Source organism: Mauremys mutica, chromosome 22 (assembly GCF_020497125.1).
Source record: "Mauremys mutica isolate MM-2020 ecotype Southern chromosome 22, ASM2049712v1, whole genome shotgun sequence".
NCBI lineage: Eukaryota > Metazoa > Chordata > Testudines > Geoemydidae > Mauremys > Mauremys mutica.
The window spans coordinates 10,913,948-10,935,431 of NC_059093.1; the positions used below are offsets into that span (position 1 = coordinate 10,913,948).

Genomic DNA, 21,484 nt, shown 5'->3' on the forward strand with positions numbered 1-21,484 from the left:
ACTAAGCTATTACTCAAGCCTCTCGGGATGGTGCCAGATTCGACATGTCAATGTTGTGGTTTCTCTTCAAGTAGTCTGAAGTCCCTCCACCTGTATAGCAATTGTTGGTGAGTCTCCTACCTTGAAATGTATATGTGCCCAATCACTTGAAGGAAGAAAAAATGGCTACTCACCTGTACAGTAAATGTTGCTCTTCAAGATGTGTTGCGCACATATACTCCCCAACCCCCCCATATTACCTGTTACTTTGTTTTTCAACTTACTGGTGATTTGAAGAAACAGAAAGCGAGGCAGCAACCACACCCCTCTTATGCCTTGGGCTTGGTGCAAGGGGTGAACAGGGTGCATGTGCCACCTAAGGGGACGGCTGGGAAAAGCCTCTGATTCAAATGCATTGCTTGTACATACACCCACACTGGAATGTATACAGGCACAGTACATCTCAAGGAACAATAGTTACTGTACAGGTAGGTTCCTGTTTTTTCTGGATGATACCATCCACTGGCAGAAGCTTTCCTTTGTGGAGACATGCTAGGATGCCTGCTTACCAGTTAACTGTGGGGAAAGAGGAGCTGGACCAGCAGTGGTTGAAGGAGGTAGGTGCAGGCTGAGAAACAAGAGGCCCTTATCTTCCCAGACTGAATGAGCTTTGTCATTCTTGCCATCTCCCTAGATAGATTAAAATTGCCCCTTTTCTTTGCTCTTCTGGCTGGATTCCTGGATCTTCTGTTATGTGGGTATGGCAGTCAGATGTTCACAGTTCGAAAAGCCAGGTGTTTTGAGTCAGAGGAAGTCTTTGTGAGGATTGCAACTGCAATCTCTGTCCTCTGTCACCATCAGAGGGTAAAAAAAAAAAATCAAGGGAAAGAAATATGGGACATAAAGACCTGTGCCCAAATCCTCCACTAATCCAGCTCCATTTACTTCAGAGAATTTGCCCTCTGTTCTTAAAGTGTAGCTATTCTTATTAAATGACATGGCGCTGAAAGTGTGCTGTTCTGTCTGAAAAATAACTCTAAAAATTGCATCCAGGTGTTGCTTATTTGTCTCAAACACTTTTACTCACTTCCAAGTGAGACGATGTAGGGTTTTGGCTTTGTTTTCACAGGGGAGAGTGAAGGATTCCCACTAACTACCATTGCCAGCCCTGTAATCCTGGTATCAGATCCCAGCTTGACAGATTCCCCTGGCCCCAAACTGGCATGTCCTTAATCACCAGTTCTGAAGATGATCGAGGACCGTTTCTGTCCTCATCATGCCTGCTTAAACCCATTAGGATTGATTCTAATTTGTGCTAAGGCTCCTTTACACTGCTCAGAAATGTAAATAAAATTCACTCTCGCTTTTAAACTTTTACATTGCTCCAGCAGCATAAAGGGGTTTTGGTTTAAGCGAGAATCTAGCCAATTGTCTGTAAAATTCTGCTGTTCTTTGCCCCAGCATAAATCCGGAGTGTCACTATTGGTTTCTTTTGGAGTGATTCCTGGTTTGCTCATATGTACTGGTTATCACAGTTTGGCTCCATGTCTCAATGGGGTTGCACTGAGGGTGGGGGGAATTGCTCTGCACTGGGAACTTAGTTAATTTTGCTGATGACGTGTGAGCCAGAATAGACTCCACCTCTCTTTGCCATAGCTGTGGCAGCGACAACAGGAATAAAAAGTAACAAAATGTCCTTGTCATGACTAGTAATCAGGATCTGACTCTGAATACCCACAGAGAGCAGGGAGAGAAGGTGCTATTTGTGGCCATCATCAGACTGTAAGGGCTTTTCGTTAAGGACCTGATGTAATGAGGGAGGGCTGACAGGAGTGTCACTATAAATAAAAGTGTGTTTCTGAGTGGGTGTACCGTGGGTAGAGAGCCCCTTGGCCTAGCACATGTCTTTTATCCCAGTCTCTCTTCTCTGACCCAGTTTCAAGGCAACTCACTTCTGTAGGTGTCACAATTTTAGCACCTTGTCCACACGTATTGCTGGTATGTGAAACCCAGCCCCTCATTCAGGGTAGTTCCATTATTGCTTAAGAGATTGGCTCTCTGTCCTCTTTCTTTCATTCATTCACACTTTCTCTCAAAAGCACCTCCACTTGAGTTGTTTGTCTTCTCTCTTGCCAGGATGAAGAGAGCACAGTTTGGACCTCATGACTGGCTGTCTCTTCCGGTACCAGCTGGTCCTAGTTGGTTGCTGGTGGACACCCTGGAACCAGAGACCGCCTACCAGTTCAGTGTCTTGGCTCAGAACAAACTGGGTACGAGCGCCTTCAGTGAGGTGGTCACTGTGAACACACTAGGTGAGTTGAGACAGCCTGGAGATAATAAAGGAGCTCAGAATCCCTGGATATGAAGAGAATGGAGATGGGTGGTGAGATGAGGCAGGGTCCTTTGGTCACATTCAGTAGGCCCGCTCTCATGTTAATGGTGCCAGTGACATTGCCTGGGCAAGTACCAATATGCCCCACGGCTTGGTCATCAAGCACCACAGGATTCACCAGATTGCAGAGATAAATGTTGAAATTTTGTCTTGAGTGGTGGCTTGTTGGCTCAGGAGTTCCATACCTCAATACCATTTACCTCCAGGTCTATTTCACATGCAGCCCAGGCTGGTAGTAACCAAAACACATTGGCACTAACCGGTTGTAATGTACACCCTATCTCAGTCCAGGTCACAGCACGGAATCACCATTCCCGCTGGTTCTCTTGTGGGTGGTCTCAAAAAGGTCCAGGAATGAGTGGACTTTGAGACCGTATCCCTCTTTCTTCTTAGCCTCCTTGTATCTGTGGCTGTTCCTTTTCTCATAAAGACGTCTTGGCATCTTCCAGAGAAGAGACCTTGTTGATGCTACCTGTGCGGCTGCATGTCTTAAACCTACAGTTGCAGAGCAGTAGGAACTGCCATAGTGGATCAAACCAGAGTCCCTCTAGTCCGTTACCCAGTCTCAGACAGCAGCCAATGGCCAGTGCTTATGAGAAAGTATTAAAATGGTCTTAGTGCTCCTCCGTTGTGCGGTCCTTTCCTGTGAATCTTGCAGGGGGTTGGTGTATGCCTTGAGGCCTGTGAAGTCACAGCTCTGGAGGCGTAAATCCTAACCAGCACAGGTGGTGTTGGATCTGCAGAGGAAGGATGACAGAAGAGAAGGGAGCATGTGCACGCTGAAGTGAACAGGAGAAAGTAGCCAGTTGTAGAACTTTTTTTCTTGACGCCACTGAATGCTTTCTCTGCCCCATCCCCTCCCTGTCCCGTGTGTCTTCAGCATTCCCTGTAACAACTCCAGAACCACTGGTGCTGGTTACCCCACCGAGGTGCCTAACAGCCAATCGGACGCAGCAAGGAGTCCTGTTGTCGTGGCTTCCTCCAGCCAATCACAGCTTTCCAATTGACCATTACATCATGGAGTTCCGCGTAGCGGAGAGGTGGGAGATATTGGACGATGCCATCTTGGGGAGTGACAGTGACTTTTTTGCCAAGGATTTGTCTCAGGTAAGAGGTGGTCTGAGCGCCCTTTGGTTTTTATAATGGATTGGCCCTTGTCCTGGGTTACTGATTGTGCACCATCTGTATTGCAGCCCTGGGAGAGCATTCGGTGAATACTTTTAGGATGTCTGTTGCTTATTTCCACAGTAGGGGCTAATTTGGTGTCCCGAAGTCTAGACCCAGTGAAGAACAAATTCCCTTATCAGCCCAGGAGAAGTGCAGTCCCTCTAGAACAATGTTGATTCCCATTATTTGGTCTGGAGAAGGCATCCTGGTGCCTGATTTGCTTTGATGTGCTAAATTGTTGAAGGAAGCTTCTGACTAGTGGCTCATGTTGTTGTTTGGTGCTGTAGGACACCTGGTATGAGTTCCGAGTTCTGGCTGTCATGCAGGACCTCATCAGTGAGCCTAGTAACATTGCAGGTGTCTCCAGTACAGGTAAGTGTCCTTCCATCCTTCCAGCCCCAAACAACTTAAGCACAGAGCCCCACGTGGGAAGGCAATATTGCAGTGTGGTGAGATGCAGGGTCTGATCCTGCCAGGTACTTCAGGAATTGAGGGCCCTCTGACTTCACCAGAAACGGAGTATTCTGCAACTCCCATGCAAAACACGCTGTTATAGTATATAACACAGCACAATAAGGTACCAAATAACAGAGCACAGCCCAAACCAGGGAGTCCCAGTGCACCACAGTTCTGCCACATGCACTGAGAACAGTGCTCCAACCCAGGAAATATGCAGCATTGACATGAAAAAGAAAGCTGCATACATGGCAATGTGATACTGCACCAGGGAGTAAAAACAAAAGCGTTGTAGCTCCACAAAAGGGACTGCAACACATAGCAGCACAAGAAAGCACAGTGCAGCCCTACATATATCACAGCACAAAGGAATATTTCACAGTCTGCAGGAGAACCTACCATATAAAAATAGCAAGTTGTGAAGGAAGGAAATATAATCCAGGAAAGGAGAGATGGAAATAAGAATTATGGGAACCTAAATTACACCAGCTCATGATATGAGACCAATGATATCTCAATTGTGCTGGGTACAGGACAAATCCAGGCTAGCACTGCCCTCAAGTGGTGTTATGCAGAGACACTTTGCTGGATGCAAGTTGCATACTTGACTTCCATTTTTTTAACATTAGTTTCCTCTTTTGTAGTTTGTCTGCTTGAATTTGCTAGCTCTGGCATGTGTAGCTGACCTCAGCTTATGGCCAGATGTAATTACGCAATGTCAATTACTACTGTCTCAGCCCCAAAAGGTCTCCAAGCTGGTGCTAGTGACAGGTTTACAAACACTGATATGAACAACTAAGTGGGTAGATCAAGTAGTTAGCATAAATCATGTAAAATCACTTCCCAGTAATTATGTACACGCACTTATAAATAAGCTAATGTTAAGTCTGCTGATTGAAATCCTGCCAGATCAGCAAATGCTGAACGTTGTTGGATAACTGTTCAGTGGCCTGTGAGTACTGATAGTGTGGGTCTCAGTGCATATCCAGTAGGCAGGTGTGCACATTAATTCTGGGGCTCTTTGCATACCACAGTGATAGGCATGATATAAGAACATGGTGGGGGAGCAGCGGGGAGAACTACCAGCACATTTGGTCTCCTTGTTGGTAGTCTCCTCAGAAAGACACAGGACTGAATTGGGACACAGGGACTGAATTCCCCTTTCACTCCTAGAGGCGATCCCTGCAAAGCTTCCAATACTACTGCCAATGCTCTAACTGCTCTCCAGTTAAGTAGATATCCACATCACAAAAGAGCATCATCACTATTGGCAATGTCTTTGTTAGGCTCTGGGCTGAGACCCAAAAGTATCTCATAGGCCACCTCCCAGGCATCTGAGAGTAACAAAATGTTTACTCACTACCACCCTGGGCTTGATTTAAACCAGTAACCTAGTTGGGAAAGGCTCTGAACCTGAACACCAGTCCCCCTGAACCATCCAATTCTGCACCTCGTTTACATGCCCTGTGCAAACCTCACTTTCCAAACAGTGATGAGGAGCCTGGTTGTGGAGAACAGTTTCTTTTAGAACTCAGAGGATTCCCGTTTTTCTGCAGACATATTCCCCCCGCCTGACTTGACGGACGATGGTTTGGCCCGACCTGTGCTGGCGGGCATTGTTGCCACCATCTGCTTTCTGGCTGCTGCCATCCTCTTCAGCACACTAACTGCCTGCTTTGTCAACAAACAACGCAAACGCAAGCTCAAGCGCAAGAAAGGTGAGCCCTGCTACTTTGTATTTTCCCTCTGGCATTTTGTGGTCATCTTCCCTGTCTGTCTCTCTCGAGCATCTTCAGGTGAAGCTCGCCCTTACTTTATCCTTCAGCTGTGACTGTTTGGATCCTGGCCCTTCCTTTCCCACCTATTTCTCACCTCTAATCTGAACAGATGGGTTAAATAATTAACAAGTGCCAGATATGTGTGTTGAGGTCTGGAAGAACCGCAATATCTCACCGTTGCGAGAGAAGAAGAAAGTGCTTGTGTGCTACAGCAGCATGAGGGAAGAGATGTGTTCTGGCTATACTGGAGCCTCTGCCGCGGTCTGAAACATCTTGTGATCAGGAATGGTAGAGGCAAGGTGGGGATGAAGATGAAATTGAGACAGGTTCCTAGGCTGACGTGGCAGGGGGACCTTCCTAATGGTGATATCTGTTAGGCCAGTGGGTTTTAGGTTTGGGGATTTTTCATCCTTGGGGAGAGAACCTTCCCTTCCCACGGCCCTCCAGTGCTTGGTTCTCAAGTCACTTCCTTCTGAGGGCCACCAAGCACAGCTGCTCATATCACTGGTGTTTCATGGATCGTATAGCGTGAGAACTGTTGCCTTTTAGACTATAGAGCAGGAGTGGCCAAGTCATGGCTCTTCTACAGTTAAAGTGTAGCTTGCAGTGCTCCCTCCACATTCTCCGCCGACCAGACTGGGGAAGAGAACTTGGTACTTCTGCCCTGCAGGGGAGGGGCGGGGGGGTCTCAGGGCTTTAGCCCCCACGGGGTGGGAGGGGTGTCAGGGCTCAGGGCTTCAGCCAGGTGCCACCCCACGGGGCAGGCTGTGAGTGTTTTGCCGCTCTCAAACATCTGAAGATTTGTTGTGTCCGGCTCCAAGGGTCAGTAAGTTTGGCCACCTCTGCTATAGAGAATCACCCAAAGGAAGTGGTGGAAGCCTCATCTCTTAAGTTGTATAAAATGGGACAGTGATGCCCTGCAGGGAAATTCACATGGCCTGGGGATGCGGAGGGTGGACACTTTTATCTCTAGTGTGTATGATTTGGTGATAACAGAATGGATAGGAAACTGTCTGGAGCTGTTTGTTGTCTATACGACTATTAAAGCACTAGATCAACCAAAATTTGGCCTCTTGTCGAGTGGCTTTTTTTTCTTGCTGTTGATTGTAAGATTTTTGTTTCCTCTTTCTGCCTAGTTGCGCCTCTTGAGCGTTTTCTCTTCACTCCCCCTTTTATTCTTTTCCAGACCCTCCTCTCTCGATAACCCACTGCAGGAAGAGTCTGGAGTCTCCGTAAGTATCTCCGCCTTAGAGGTGCCACTCAGGCTGTGTTCTGTCTGGTAGTTTTGGAGACACTTCTTTGTAGGGATGCTGCTTGCAGGAAATGAAAATATCTGATGTTGAGTGTCTCTCAAATCTGCTGATCCTGGGGTCTGGTGCTTTTGGTGTTCCCTAAGTCTTCGGAACAGAATAGGCTGCAAGAGACTGCCTGGCTTTAGAGCAGAAGCAGAGGGAGGAGTTATGAATGAAGCCTGTCACAGGAGATTTCCCAAGGGAGTAGTGCTGGACTTTTTATTTTGAGGTGGAATTCTTAGAATCATAAAAGATTAGAGTTGGAAGAGACTTCAGGAGGTCATCTAGTCCAACCCCCTGCTCAAAGTAGGACCAACTCCAACTAAATCATCCCAGCCAGGGCTTTGTCGGGCTGGGCCTAAAAAAAACCCCACCCTCCAAGGATGGAGATTCTACCACCACCCTAGGTAACCCGTTCCAGTGCTTCACCACTCTCCTAGTGAATAGTGTTTCCTAATATCCAACGTATACCTCCCCCACTGCAACTTGAGACCATTGCTCCTTGTTCTGTCATCTGCCACCACTGAGAACAGCTGAGCTCCATCCTCTTTGGAACCCCCCGTCAGGTAGTTGAAGGCTGCTATCAATTCCCCCCCCTCAGTCTTCTCTCCTGCAGACTAAACAAACCCTGTTCCCTCAGCCTCTCCTTGTAAGTCATGTGCCCCAGGCCTCCCGATCATTTTTGTTGCCCTCCTCTGGACTCTCTCCAATTTGTCCACGTCCCTTCTGTAGTGGGGAGCCCAAAAGTGGATGCAGTACTCCAGGTGTGGCCTCACCAATGCCAAATAGAGGGGAATATCACTTCCTTCCATCTGCTGGCAATGCTCCTACTAATGCAGTTCAATATGCCGTTAGCCTTATACTGGCAATTTTTGAGTGGCTACTTAAAAGAAGTGGTGGATCCTTAAAACAAGTTTCACTGTATCTAAGAATATTTCACCTTTGTTTTTTAACTGGGAAATTTAGAGTTCTACAAGCAACTCTTTTTGACTTGAAGATTCCCCCATTTTATCTTCCTCCCCACACTCCATTAAAGACCATGGATCACTGTGTTCCATTGGTCTCAACTCCTTCCAGAGACCATCAGCAGTACTCGGTGCATCTGCCAGCAAGGGTAGATAGAGACAGGGGGTATCTTTGGTGCGAGTGTAATAGTCTGGCCTCTGATCACCTCATGTGGTAGCTTCAGGAGCATCATGCAAGAGACCTGTGCTGACCCCGACACTTGGTGGCTTTTTTTATCTTGTTCTGCTGATGTCCTGTCCCCCGCCTCCCTCCTGTGGGCTCTTCCATTTCACTGAGAAGACCACACTTTTCAATTTCCTTGCCTCCATTATCTCAATTGGATCTGCTGAATCTGTGTGTCTAATCCTGTTTGTCCCAAGACTTCTCTGTGTGTGTGTGGTGGGGGTGGGAGGGGTGGTGGTGAACTTTTCTGAGGAGTTGCCTCCTTCTTCCCTTTTCAAGCCTTAATCCTGACACTCCAGGGTTGGGGGAAAATCATAAGTATTTTTTCTTCTCATTTTGTGAGCTGGGATCAGAAGTTGCCAAATTCCGGAATTTGGCATGTTCTTGTGCTGTTCTTCCCCAACTGCAATCTGAAGCACTAGAAATGAAATCACACAAGGGAGAACATCTTACTGAGAGGTTTCCCAGCCTAGTTTTGCAAGAGGCTCAGATAACTCAAATGAACATACAAACCTTTGGGTACTTAGCCAAACCGAAGCTAAGTTCTGCACCTATTTTCATTCAGTCTTATGGGTCTGTGGAGTTGATTTCAAGAAATTGCAGTGGATTGCCTGCTTGAGGGGGGGGATGAGAGAAGATGAAACATTTCTCTGTTTGGCAGAGTCGGGGGGTGGGGTTGGGGGAGGAGAGAAGTAGTGGCCACCTGTTTTTAGTCTTCCTTCTTGCACATGCCTCTGCCCAGTACACTGCTGGGGCCTATGTTAGAACCACGTGAGCTTCTGCCATCATAATAATGCCCACACTAAATTCTTCCAGGCCTCCCTCTTCTGGGAACAACTAAGGCTTTTTCTTTTTGTGCCCAACTGGCCTGTGATCCTGCTGCGCAAGCTCCAGATTTTCTCCTTTCCCCATGACCACCACCCCCTTTTTTTGGTTTCTCTCCTCTATGGTCCAGGTTGTCTTCCGGTAAAGTGAGTCCCGAGAGCATCCGCACACTCCGTCCCCCCTCGGAGTCCTCCGATGACCAAGGCCAGCAGGGCAAGCGTATGCTGAGCCCCAGCAAGGAGAAGGAGTTGTCCCTGTACAAGAAGACCAAGAGGGCCATTAGCAGCAAGAAGTACAGTGTCTCCAAGGCTGAGGCTGAAGCCGAGGCTACTACCCCCATTGAGCTCATCAGCCGTGGGCCAGATGGCCGCTTTGTCATGGACCCCTCAGAGATGGAGCCCTCGCTCAAGACCCGCCGGATAGAGGGCTTCCCCTTTGTGGAGGAGACAGACATGTACCCTGAGTTTCGCCAGTCAGACGAAGAGAATGACGACCCCATTGTGCCCTCATCTGTGGCAGCCCTCAAATCTCAGCTGACCCCTCTCTCTTCCAGCCAGGAATCCTACCTTCAGCCACCAGCATACAGCCCCAGATTCCACAGGGGCTTGGAGGGCACAGGTGCTCTGGAGAGCTGCCTGCAGGCCACTGGTCAGGCCAGACCGCCAGCCCCGAGGCCTTTCCACCACAGCCAATTTTACGGTTACCTCAGCAGCAGCAGTCCTGGGGAGATGGACCCTCCGCCCTTCTACATGCCAGAGGTCAGCCCTCTCAGTTCTGTCATGTCCTCCCCTCCTCTGCACCCCGAGGGGCCCTTTGGACACCCCACCATCCCCGAGGAGAATGGAGAAAGTGCTTCCAACAGCACATTGCCCCTGACTCAGACGCCAACGGGGGGCCGGTCTCCTGAGCCATGGGGCAGGGCTGAGTTCCCTTTCAGCAGCCTGGAGGCTTCTCCCATGATATTCCCTCAACAGCTCCAACAGTGTGAGGTGGCAGAGTGTGTGCAGCTGACGGCCTGTCTTCCTAGGGGCCTGCCCCCTTCCTCCCTCCAGGTCCCTGCATCCTACCCTGGCATTCTGCCCCTGGAGGCACCAAAGAGTTGGACTGGCAAGCCACCTGGCAGAAACCAACCCTCTGTGCCCACCACCACCAAATGGCAGGACAAACCTATGCAAACTATGGCGAGTCAAGGGCAGCTAAGACATACCAGTCAAGGTATGGGCATACCCGTGTTGCCTTACCATGAACCATCCGAGTCAGTCAGCCACAGTGGCACAAGCACATTTGGCCTGGACACCAGGTGGTATGAGCCCCAACCCAGACCTCGGCCTAGCCCTCGGCAAGTCAGGAGGGCTGAGCCCAGTTTACATCAGGTGGTGCTACAACCTTCGAGGCTTTCCCCTCTGACCCAAAGTCCCCTCAGCTCCCGCAACAGCTCCCCCGAGCTGACTGCACGTGCCAGACCGCGACCGGGTCTCATCCAGCAAGCGGAGCTTTCGGAGATCACCCTGCAGCCCCCCGCGGCAGTCAGCTTCTCCCGCAAGTCCACCCCGTCGACCGGCTCCCCGGCTCAAAGCAGCAGGGGAGAAAGCCCCAGCTACCGACCTGCCATGGCCTTCACCTCTTTGGCCACTGGCTACCCCTCCTCTCAGTGCCCCTCCCTTCCCGGGGACAGTATGGATGTTTTTGGACAAATTCCCTCTCCAAGGAGGGCTGGGGAGGAGATTCTCAGACCTGAGCCTACACCGACAACATTATCCACTTCGGGGTAAGTGTATGAATCCTTTAGCTTCCCTTTTATCTGCCTTTCCTTCCCCACCCCACCTCACCCATTGCCTCCAACTCCCTCCCCCCATCATCATCATGATCATCATCATCTGAAATCATAGGGGTTGTCTGGACACGCTGCAGCATCCCTTTTGGAGGTGACTTCCAGTTGTCATTGGTAGGACCCTGCTCTGAAGAGGCTCTCGCTACTGGCACCGTTAGGACACTGCTCATGTTAGTAGGTTAAATAGGCAGCGGAACAGTCGGTCATTCATGGTGCATTATCTCCAACAGCTGTTCTGCCCCTCGCAAGTCTCTTTGGGATTGGGAGTGTCTGTGTCTTCGGATGTGTGGAAAAGGGCCTCTCCATGTAAGGAACTAGATTAGGGGTCTCGTTACCTGTGCTTGTTGGGTAAGTGACCAAGGGTCTCTGGCAGTTTGCTTTCTTATTTCCTGGCTCTTGACTTTCCTGGAACATTTTAGTGTGTGCCTGGCTCTCTGGCTTCTTTCTGCCCTTCCCCACAAAGTCTAGTGACCATAGCGACCCACAGAGATGGCCACAAAGGTCACCTTGCCGCTCCATCTCCAAAAGCGATGCTGCAGCCCCAAGACTCGGGCGGGGAGAGGGTGCAAGGACTTAGTCCCATGAACAGCATGTCAGGAGAAGAAATTCACCCGAATGGAAATCAGGAAGCTGCTGGTATTTTCAGATCCTGCCCCAAAGAGCGAGGCTGCTGCACTAAACTCCAGCGGCTGGTTTTCCAGGTACCAGGGTTGCGCCAGGCAAAGCGTCTTTCTGTTTTTCTTCTCTTTCGCTCCGTCTCTGCCTCTTTTTCTTCTTTCCTTCGTCTCTTTCGCAGCACCTTAGATCCTGTAGATGTTCTTTCCTTCCATCCTTTTGTCTTTTTTTGTTTTAAATTCTATTTTTCAAGTAGTGGGGTTTAACCTCTTGATCCCTCAACTCGTGGAGCTCGGGAATTAATGGCTTGAAGTAAATTATTAAGCTAGTGCAGTTAAACTCAGTGGAGAGAGGAGCTGGGGCAGGCAAGAAGGAAGGGAGATGTCCAAACGTGTGTAGCCAGCATTGGCTGAGGTGTAGGAGGTTAGTGTCACATCAGGAAAACAGCAAGGTTCGGGGGCGGGAGCCTGGCTTTTCACCCTGCGGTGCCTCTTGCATTTCACTACTTCTCTCTGGTACCTGGAAGCTTTAAATCCTTAGAAACCCAATTAGCCCATTCAGCACTGTTGTTTGCTGGTTTCTGGAGACTGGGTGAATGGGTCAGAGAGGGGTGCTTATACTGGAGGGGGCTCCGTAGTAACAAAATCAACCTCAAATCAATTCTGTTGTGGCTTTAAAAAATATATATATATTATATCATCTTGTGTGTGAATATGAAAATATATATATATATATATGTGTGTGTATGTCTCAACCAATCTAATATAGCCAGGATACCTTGATGAGGCCCCGCAAGTATAGGGAAGTCACAGAATTGTCCTGTGTTAGAGCACTGTCTGCGCTTTTATGCAGTGTTTTCATCCGCTTTGTTGATCTTTTTCTTTTCTGTTTCTTCCTCCCCTTTGTTTCCAGCCTCGTTTGGTTTGGGTTTTTTTTTGTTTTGTTTTCTTCCCCCAATACTTCTCCTTTTGGCGTTTTTTGACGTGCTGATGTGTTGCGGAGCTCGGCTCCTGCGGGTGTTGTTAACTGCTTTGTTTTTGATTAATCTCAGCTATCTGGGCAGTGTTGTCGAGACAAGCTTCTCCTCAGCTCAATAGGTAAGGGTGATCCATGTCCGAAAGGATGGCGTGGGGGCTGTCGGAGGGTGGTGGGGAGAGGGGCATGGAAGGGGCTTTCCAATCCCATCTCTTCCTTTAAAGGGGAATAAGGAATTGTAAAATACTAGGACAAAACCTTTACACACATGGTCTCTGTGGCTTTTGGGTTTTCCCACTCAGCAGTGCCTCAGTGCTCTCACGGGTTCAGAGGGGCCTATCCACAGTCAGGATACAAGTAGAAAGACTTGGTATGGCTGTTACTTTTGTGGGAACAAGCCTGGTAGGGTGACCAGATGTCACAATTTTATAGGGACAGTACCGATTTTGAAGGCTTTTTCTTATATAGGCTCCTATTACCCTCCACCTCCTGTCTCAATTATTCACACTTGCTATCTGGTCATCCTAAAGCCTGGTGAGGAGGGGAGACAGCTCCTCATTCTGTATTCTGTAGGGAGGTGCATGGTCTAGTGGATTGAACAGGGTTGGGAGCCAGGAACATGTAGGTTCTAATCACAGCTCTTCCACTGACTCACATGACCTTGGTCAAGTCACTTTACCTGTCTATGCCTCCACTTTCCTCCTCTGGCAGTGGGGATAGTAATACCTACCCGGATGAGTGGTGAGAAATGGTCTGTGAAAGTGTTATATAAATGTTCAGTGTTAGTAGACAATTAAATCTTAAAATATCACGTGGATACAAATAAGGGACTAACAATATGAAACAGGCATGTGCTCAGCAACACCTCATAGTAGCTTTCAGTTTGACATCAGCTAGCAAACAGTTATCTAGGACCATGATCTCATTCCATGAATTCAGTCAAGGGAACCCAATTTCAAAATACTTCTCCAATTTTAACAGCCAAGGGTTTCCCCCCTCCCTGTCATTCCCAAGATTTCTAAATTGTATTAAACTGGAGAAGTTCTGCTTTTTTTTCCTTTTGCAGTTTTCAGGGGTACACTGCATATCTTCAGCTCATCAGTGTTAAATCTTTTTGTTGTGAACTGTAGTAATTCAATTACAACAGAAGCTTCACCTCTCTCTGAAATTTTCTCAATGAAACCTTCCATGTTGGCTTCGAACCCAACAATGATTACAGTGACTTAAGCAAATCTTGCAAGATTTTTCCAGGAAAACACCTCGTGGAGACTTTCTGGGGGCAGTTTCACAGATATAGCGAGGTCCTGGAACAGAAATGGAAGAGAGAAAAAGGAACTTGTTTCCAGACTCCTTTGTAGTGGTTGAGCTTCCTCCTCTTCCTTTCACTGAGTCCTTTTGTGCTCTAAGCTGGATGTTACCAAGTACTAACTCTGAAGACCAGAAGTGAAGGTCACCTGAAGTGACCCGCAGGCCAATACCAACTGCATTGGCTGCCAGAGATGTAGTGTCCCAGGCCTACTTTTCTTTCACTATCTGAGAGCCTGCGTGCACCCACAGAACAGCAGATTCCCAGAAATTCACAGCAGCTGTGCCTGTGCTGCTTATCAAAGTGAAAGATCCAGCTTCTAGCCCAAGCATGTGCCTGTGTGACTGGATAAGGGACCTGCTGGGTGTAGTGTAACAGCTTAGCGAAAGCTGGAAGTGATACCCAAAGGGATACAATCCTCCTAGCTCTCTCTGAGGATTGTGATCAGGCAGACAGATGGGGATGTCTGTTGTGGGGGGATGGGAGGGCAATACAGACTTGGACATTCAACCAGGGGAGAGAATGAGGTGTCAGACTGGTGGGTCTATCACACCGAGGCCCATCTGGGTGGGGGGAGAGTGCAGAGTGTGCGACTGATAGAGGGAGCAGTGGCATCTTTACTACTGTCTCCTTTTGGAGCATTACCCTCATCGCTGCCAACCAGACGGCTTCAGTCCTTTCCAGAGAGCTTCAGACGCCACGGAGAGAGAGGTCCGCCTTTGAGGGTGTTCTTTTTAGCCCTGGAAACTTTCTGTCCCAGACCTCACACCCCTCTCCAGGTACCCACGGCAGACCTGAAGCCTTTTCAGTCCTCTTCTCACGCCGATTCCAGGCCGAGATGTTCATGTGTGCCTATAAAAGATCTCAGCAGCAGCCAAGCCACAAAAATGTCCGCCAGCAAAGGCCCAATGACCAGGGACTGACATGCATCTTACTCTGGGACTTGGGCGCAGAATACATTGTAGTTGAACCTGGGTTCACTGTCAGGTTCTCCTTCAGCTAGAGGAGGGAGCGAGCCATTATCTCGAATGGGAAAGGCAGAGGGATAATAAATCCTGCCCGCTAATAAGAAAGGAATCCCATAAACAGCGCAGCCAAGTAATTTCTTTATGATTTAGGGTCGTAAAATTGTCAGTGGATCAGGGGCACGGGAGTTCTATACCAGACCAGCCAGGTTTTATGCTGCAGTAATAAAAGCAGAGAGGGGGAGGGGAGATGTGGTTTGAGCACTGTAGTGGCTTACCCATCAGCAGCCGGGAACTGCTAGCAGTGTGAATGGGATCTCTGCTGTGGGGGTGTATGCAGATCAGGCTGGATGGGACAGGCAGTTGTGGGCAAATAGAGGGATACAAGTGACTCTCTGCATGCAGTGTTGGTTTATAGTCCCCCGGCATGGCTGGAGTGGGAAGGCTTTTGCAATATCTCTTGCTGTGTGAAGGGCAGGCAAGTTTTATTTAAGGGTGTGGGTAATTTATGCCATGATCAAATTAGCGCTAGTAACTTTCCCTTTTCTTTTAATTGAATTCAACATGCCGTGAATGTCTCCTAACTGGGAAGAGTTGGTTCTGTCATCTCACTGCAGTAGGAAACCCAAAAACCACAGGGAAGGCAAGCGAGCTACTGTGCTACCTCTGCATCCTAGGCTGTCGTGTGCTGGCAAGCCCAGCTCCTCTCCTCCCTTTGGACAGCACAGTCAGTACCCGGTACTCAAAGCCTCTGATGCCTCCTAGGTGCAGGTGGCAAAGCCATGTCCATTCCATGGGTGAGGAAGCTACCCCACCCCCAGTGTGGGGAGGACAATGACTCCTCTCGTTTAGTTTGAAACAAGTAGGTTCCCCTTTAAAGACTGTCCATGTGCTGATCCTCTGCATGCGTTTCACACCCACTCTCGCTTGGAGAAGTTGAGTCCTCTTGTCTGAGTGTTTTTTCTTTCTTTTTTTTTATTTTATTTTTCTCTTTATTTTCTCACTCCTGATTTCATTTATCTTTTTCCCCTCTGATCTTTTTTCTTCTTCCTGTCCTCTCCTCTCCCACCCTTCTTTTCCTCTTTCTTCCTTCTTCCTCTCCTGTCAGCATGGTGAAGTCCGTTGTATAGATGAGTTGTGTTGTCTGCAGACCTGTAGACGGGATGCCATTTTCCAGTGTGCTCCCCGCTGTTATCGGCTCCTTTTTATCTCATTGTGGTGGTCGTGGCTTGGCAGCAGCTCTTTGGAAAGGGAGTGCCACTTCTGTGTTCTCTAGCATCTTTTGATTTTGAAGGATCCTAAGCTGATCCCAAGTGATACACCCACAGCATCCTCTGGGGTGGAGGCAAAAGTCAATCCCGCACAAGACTGGAGGGGAAGAGGAAACTCCTACTCCTAAGAAAAGTCTCATGGGATCTTTAGTGTCCATGCAGCACACAACCGATCTTAGCTTGTAATATTTCCTTGCATGAAAGAACCCCATATTGATCAATGGAGTTTATAAGGGTGTAGGATGGAGTAAACCTGGCCAGGATTTGAACCTGTGGGATATAGGCTGTCTAAATGGTTTCAGACCGAACCTCTAGTTGCCAAGCCATTGCTGAAGTTCTCTGCCCATTTGTTCAAGGGAAGAGAGTCAGGGAAAACTCTTATATTGCACCCTGGGATCTTCCTGCCTCCTCTTGTGACTTGGCTTCCCATTCTGGTGGAGATGGGTTGCAGTTCTTTCCTAGGCTTCATCTGCCACTCTTCTAACCTCCTTCATGCAAAGGCATTTGAAGAACAACAGAGATTCTTTGCTGGGTTGGACTAGTGGAGCTGCTCTTTTAACCTAGGGATAAAGCCCTTCTTGCTACGGATACTGGAGACTCTTGTTTCAGCTCCGCTAAGGAGGAGTGGTGAGGTGTGCAAGCTTTGTAACTCGCTCTTCTCTTCTAGATATTGCGCTTTGTGCACTCCCTCAATAACTGTGAGGCGCCTTCAGGAACTTTCTGTCCATACGGTTCTGACTCATGCTTATCTGGAAGTGTGGATAAATCGAAGACAGAGAGAACGTCTCCATTAGTTCTTCTGACCCAAACCTGATGCTTTGTAGAGTCTGGGATCTGAGTTCACTTCAGAACCTTGTAGAAAATACCTGCTACATTTTTAAAGCTACCTTGCCCTATTGTGACTCAGCGCTCCAGAGTGAATGAGTGCAGGGACAGGTTCCTCTGCATCACACATGGTGTATTCTGGATGGTCTTTGTGCATAAGCTGCTGCCCCAAACACTACAGAACAGGCAGGAGGAGTGAGAGTTCGTTTGCTGGTCTTAGAAACAATCACAACAGGAGAGTTGGAGTTGACTGCAGAAATAAAGGGTGGTGGAGAGGCAATAAATCTGTTGGCGAGGACCTGTCCTTTCCTCCGCCATTGTCCACTCTTTACATCTACGACACCTGAGGTCAAACTCTTTATTTATGGTGAAACATGGGGTTAGTGCACTGGCTCTGTGTGGCTGGAAATGGGGGATTGGGAAGTCCTATTTTAGAGAACAAATGGAAATGAGTTTGATGGAGTTTCATCCTAATCTCTAGTGGGCATTTTTCTAGCATCATAAATGTCGCGATTGCTAATATCTTCTTAAAGAGGCACGTGGCAGCAGTGGCAGGGGCTGCTACAGCTCCAGGCTGAGCGGTATCGGTATAGTTGTGTGGCAGTGGGGACCAGCAATGGAGTAGATGCTGCAGGTTAGAACTGCTTCTTGGTTCAGGATTTAAAGAGCAGAAGCTGTTTCACCTTGTGGTGGAAGACCAGGATTGGAATAATGGGTCACGCTTGGTCAGGATCGAGTTACATTGTCAGAACCATTTGGAGAAGTTCACTCAGTACCTGCCCACATATAGCAGCCATGCGCTTGCTTGTATCCCATTGACCTAAAACTGAAAACTCAGCATAATCAGGCATGGAGTAATGTGCGTGTAAGCTGGGTGCAGAGGAGGGCAACCGTTAGCATTGCCTGTACCAGTTGTTCAGCAGGACAAAATAATGTGTGGCTCATCGGAGTACACCAAATAGAGAGAGGTTATGGGGACACTAGCTTCTAAAATTAAGCTATTACCCTGTATTCACCATTGGAGGCAAATGTTGGCTTCCTGAGAGGAATTTAACTGTAGTCCCATTGCTCTTACACATCCTAAATCTAGACCATCCTAGGAGGGTGAAAGTCTCACTTGGCTCCAACAGGAGAGAATTGTGGCTTGTCTAAAAAGGTGTTTTGTCCTCTGCTGAAGTTAATGCCGCCTGTTTTGTGGGGCGTTTCAGCTGTTCCATCAGAGATGGTCCTGAGGATCTGTCTCTTTGCACGTTAGTCAAATCTTGACGTCCGTGCTTGAGCAGTGAGTATGAAAGAAGCTGTTTTATACCCTAAACCTTACAGCTTCAGTTGCATCTGCTGGTCCCCAGCTGCTCAATCAAATTACTCATTACGTTCCATACGCTTCTCAGTGCTGTTAGCAAAATCAAGAAACTTTGCCAGTCATATCAGTGTCTTTAAAAACCTTGCAAGTCACCAGCCTGCAGTATTCTAGCTAAGCACCTACTGCTACAAAAGCCACTTCCCACGTCAGCTCGTCTTGTCCCAGCGTAAAGTCCCACCATGCCACTGTGGCCTTACCCCCAAAATGCAATGAGGGACGTGGCATCGAGTAATGGGAAGCCCGGTTCTGTATATATGAAACACTCAGGGAGTTCCCTCCTAGAACAAATGTCGACTACAATGAGATGCCACCAGCTGAACAGGATGAGAATAAAGAATAATCTCCACATCCAGATTTTCACAGCTAAATGGATGGAATGCCCTGAGTTCGGCCCACAGATGCTAACTCCTCTGTGATGTCTTTTATCAGGGCATGTTGCAACACTTTAAGCCTCACAAAAAAACCCTGTGCAGTAGGTATTATCTTTTATTTTGCAGATGGGGAAATGGAGACACATTGAGGGATAAGTTACTTGGCCAACCTCTTGCAGTGACTGAGCAGAGAATAGAATCCAAGTATCTACTCCAACCCCCCCTCCCTTCTTTCAGTCCTCCCCAGACCCATTCAGCACCAGCCTGAACTGATTGCAACTCGGGATAGGTTTTCGCGTATCTTGCAAGTTCTTATGCTTTCCAAGGACGCATGCAATTTCAGGCATCTTAAATTGTGGGTTAAAGCCTAAGCCTTAACTTAACTGAGTGTTCGTTTTGTAGTTTGCTTTTCTCTTTGTGAGCATTGAAAGGAAAGGCAAATCCTCCTCTTCCTGACCTGCTGTTGAATCAGGGGCTGGTTTCTTGATTAATACCCCACGTTGGACAGGAAGAGTCTTCTGTGTATTGGATTTATCCCTGGGAGGGCTCCAAATGACCAGATGGCCAATAGAGGAGAGTTCACACTGGCATCCGAGAGTGAAAGAGTGTGTCTTCCGTTTAGGGCCATTAGCAGTGCAGATTCCACACAGACTGTCAGGCAAACCGGACCGGCTTTAGGTCCTTGCATATTTTCTCCATCGATGGCACTTTTATCTGTGGGAAATGCACTGGCCAATGTAATCATTGTCTTTGTCCAAATCTTTTTTTGCTTCTGCTGCTCCAGCCTGCCCTATTTGCTCTCTCCATCTCTTTGTATGGGAAAACTAGAATTCCCCCACTTTTTTACCATAGGCTGCCATGCAGCAGGCATGTAAAAGTGAGTTTTGCCTCTCTGAACATGTTCCATCAACCCCACGCTTATCGGTTTCATCTCAGTTTCTTCTGCTGCCTTGACGATGAGCACAGGGGAGTCGATGGGAGCGAATGAGAATCCCAGAGTGCTGGACTACTCTTGGTTAATCTCAAATGCAGTGAAGTGTGAACAGAGGACCAGCTCCTATTTGGGTTCAGATTAACCCTTTCAGTGGAGTGTTGCTGAAGTGTACATGATCTGACACATAGACACCCCATTCTTGCTCCCATTGCCCAGTCTCTCTTTCTTTGAACCTTCCAGTTGATGGGCGGAAGGTGTAAGTGCAGTATTCCTTGCTGGTGCTAACTCTTTGAAACTGCCACCCAGGAAAGAATTGTTGCCTTTACTTTCCTCTTCCTCTCAGAACTTTCTGTGAAGCGTGGTCAACCTTTGTGCATCCCCAGGAGATGCAGAACAACAGACTTTTTTTTGTCTGACCATAGCATTGACCTGACGTATAGCAGGAGATGGGGGATAGGCTGACATTTGATAACACTACCAGGACGAGGAGAATTCAGGAAATGTTACGAGCTACAGCAAGTACAGTATTTTTGAGATGGTTTGATCAGTGGTCTCCAGTGAGAGAGTCAGTAATGATACCAAAAGAATGTCTCCTCCTACTTGGAAAGGTGTGAATGTATTGGAGGCTCGGTGGATTCAATCTCTGCCCTTTCATCTCAGGAGAGCTGGGTTTGAGTATTGGCTTGGTCTCACAGTGAAAACTACTTTTGTGGACCTGGCCTACTCACTTACAGGCACATGCTCATATCTCAAACCCCCCACCCCACACTCTTTGGCACTCTGCTTGCTAGTCAGGACTGTGGCACTCTGCTAGAACAAGGGGCTCCAAGGCTTGAGAGAACTGCAGGTCACAACTGAGCTGTGTGAAGGCTCCAGTACAGCCCTTGTCTGTAGTCTGTCTGGCCCTAACTGTCGAGACTCAGACTCTTTCTTTGATGGATAGCAAACTCTCAGTTTTGGCAGAGAGGTGCCTCAAGCTAGAACTGGCAGGGGAAAGGTATGGGAAACAAGGAGAAGAATGGGGAAAGTCCATAAAGACTTTGTGAAAACTGGAAAATATATAGTTGGACAGACTTCGTCCAGAGGGAAGGGTTTCCCTATACTCACCTGGCCCCAGTGTCCTGTCTTCCAATATCTAGTCAGAGAAGGACTAGCAGACTAGAAAGAACTGCACACAAACAAACCTTTAGGCAAAGAACTCGTTTCCCATGCACCAAATTCTAGAGAAAATATTTACCTTGTAACAGGCTTTGGTGGAAGAATAAACCAGCCATACAATAAATCAGTGAAATGGGCTGGAGAAACTCATGAATGAAACCACTGAATGAAAATCCCGTTGTAGGAAATAGAGATTTCTCCCCCCCCCCTCCCCCCCGATAATCTCTTGTAAGTACTTTAATTTCAAAGTCCTGGTTTGTCTTATCCTACTGGGGAAGAAAATCAGCGCCTGGCATCGAAGGATTAAACAGAACCTATCATCAGCTCTTATTTTATTGTGTGTTGTGGCTCAGAGCCGTGATCCTGGAAGGGGGTACCTACTTGCCAGCCCCAGCAATGCTGGCTTGTAAACTCTTCGTGTTTCTGTTTGCCGTTTGGTCCCTGTTTTTGCTGTGGGGTTGGGGAAGGGAAGGGTCACCGCTTGCGTTCTGTCTGTCTGGGCCACTGTTGCCATAGCTGGCGATGCGCATAGCGGTAACATGGGTGCCGCTGTCCTGTTTCCATATGCCTTTTGCTTTCTCTTTCTTTAAAGGGGCTTGACACGGGTTCCCGGAAGTGCCTTGTCGGACATAGGATCTGCCCCTTTCTACCTACTTTAACAGTTTTGAAATTACAGAAACAAATGCATTTTTAAGACGTGAGCCTCGGTACCGGTTGTCTTACAGTGTGGCTCTTCCAATTCCTCCACAGCTTAGCCATCAGCAGGCATTTGATTCTGTCCACAGGAACAACC

At 48.1% G+C, this 21,484-nt stretch overlaps 1 protein-coding gene across 4 annotated transcripts in view; it reads left to right on the forward strand.

The window, feature by feature from the left end:
• Positions 1–21,484, forward strand: part of IGSF9B (immunoglobulin superfamily member 9B) — a 94,242-nt gene that overhangs the window by 70,336 nt on the left and 2,422 nt on the right. For 2 of the 4 annotated variants that reach the window (XM_044996797.1, XM_044996798.1), the window contains exons 13-18: positions 2,116–2,291; positions 3,252–3,478; positions 3,826–3,910; positions 5,551–5,712; positions 6,959–7,004; positions 9,208–10,845. In XM_044996797.1, the coding sequence (XP_044852732.1) occupies positions 2,116–2,291; positions 3,252–3,478; positions 3,826–3,910; positions 5,551–5,712; positions 6,959–7,004; positions 9,208–10,845 (2,334 nt within the window). Of the gene's footprint in view, positions 1–2,115; positions 2,292–3,251; positions 3,479–3,825; positions 3,911–5,550; positions 5,713–6,958; positions 7,005–9,207; positions 10,846–12,574; positions 12,621–21,484 lie in introns of all 4 variants that reach the window. The other 2 variants (XM_044996799.1, XM_044996800.1) reach the window with 2 other exon arrangements.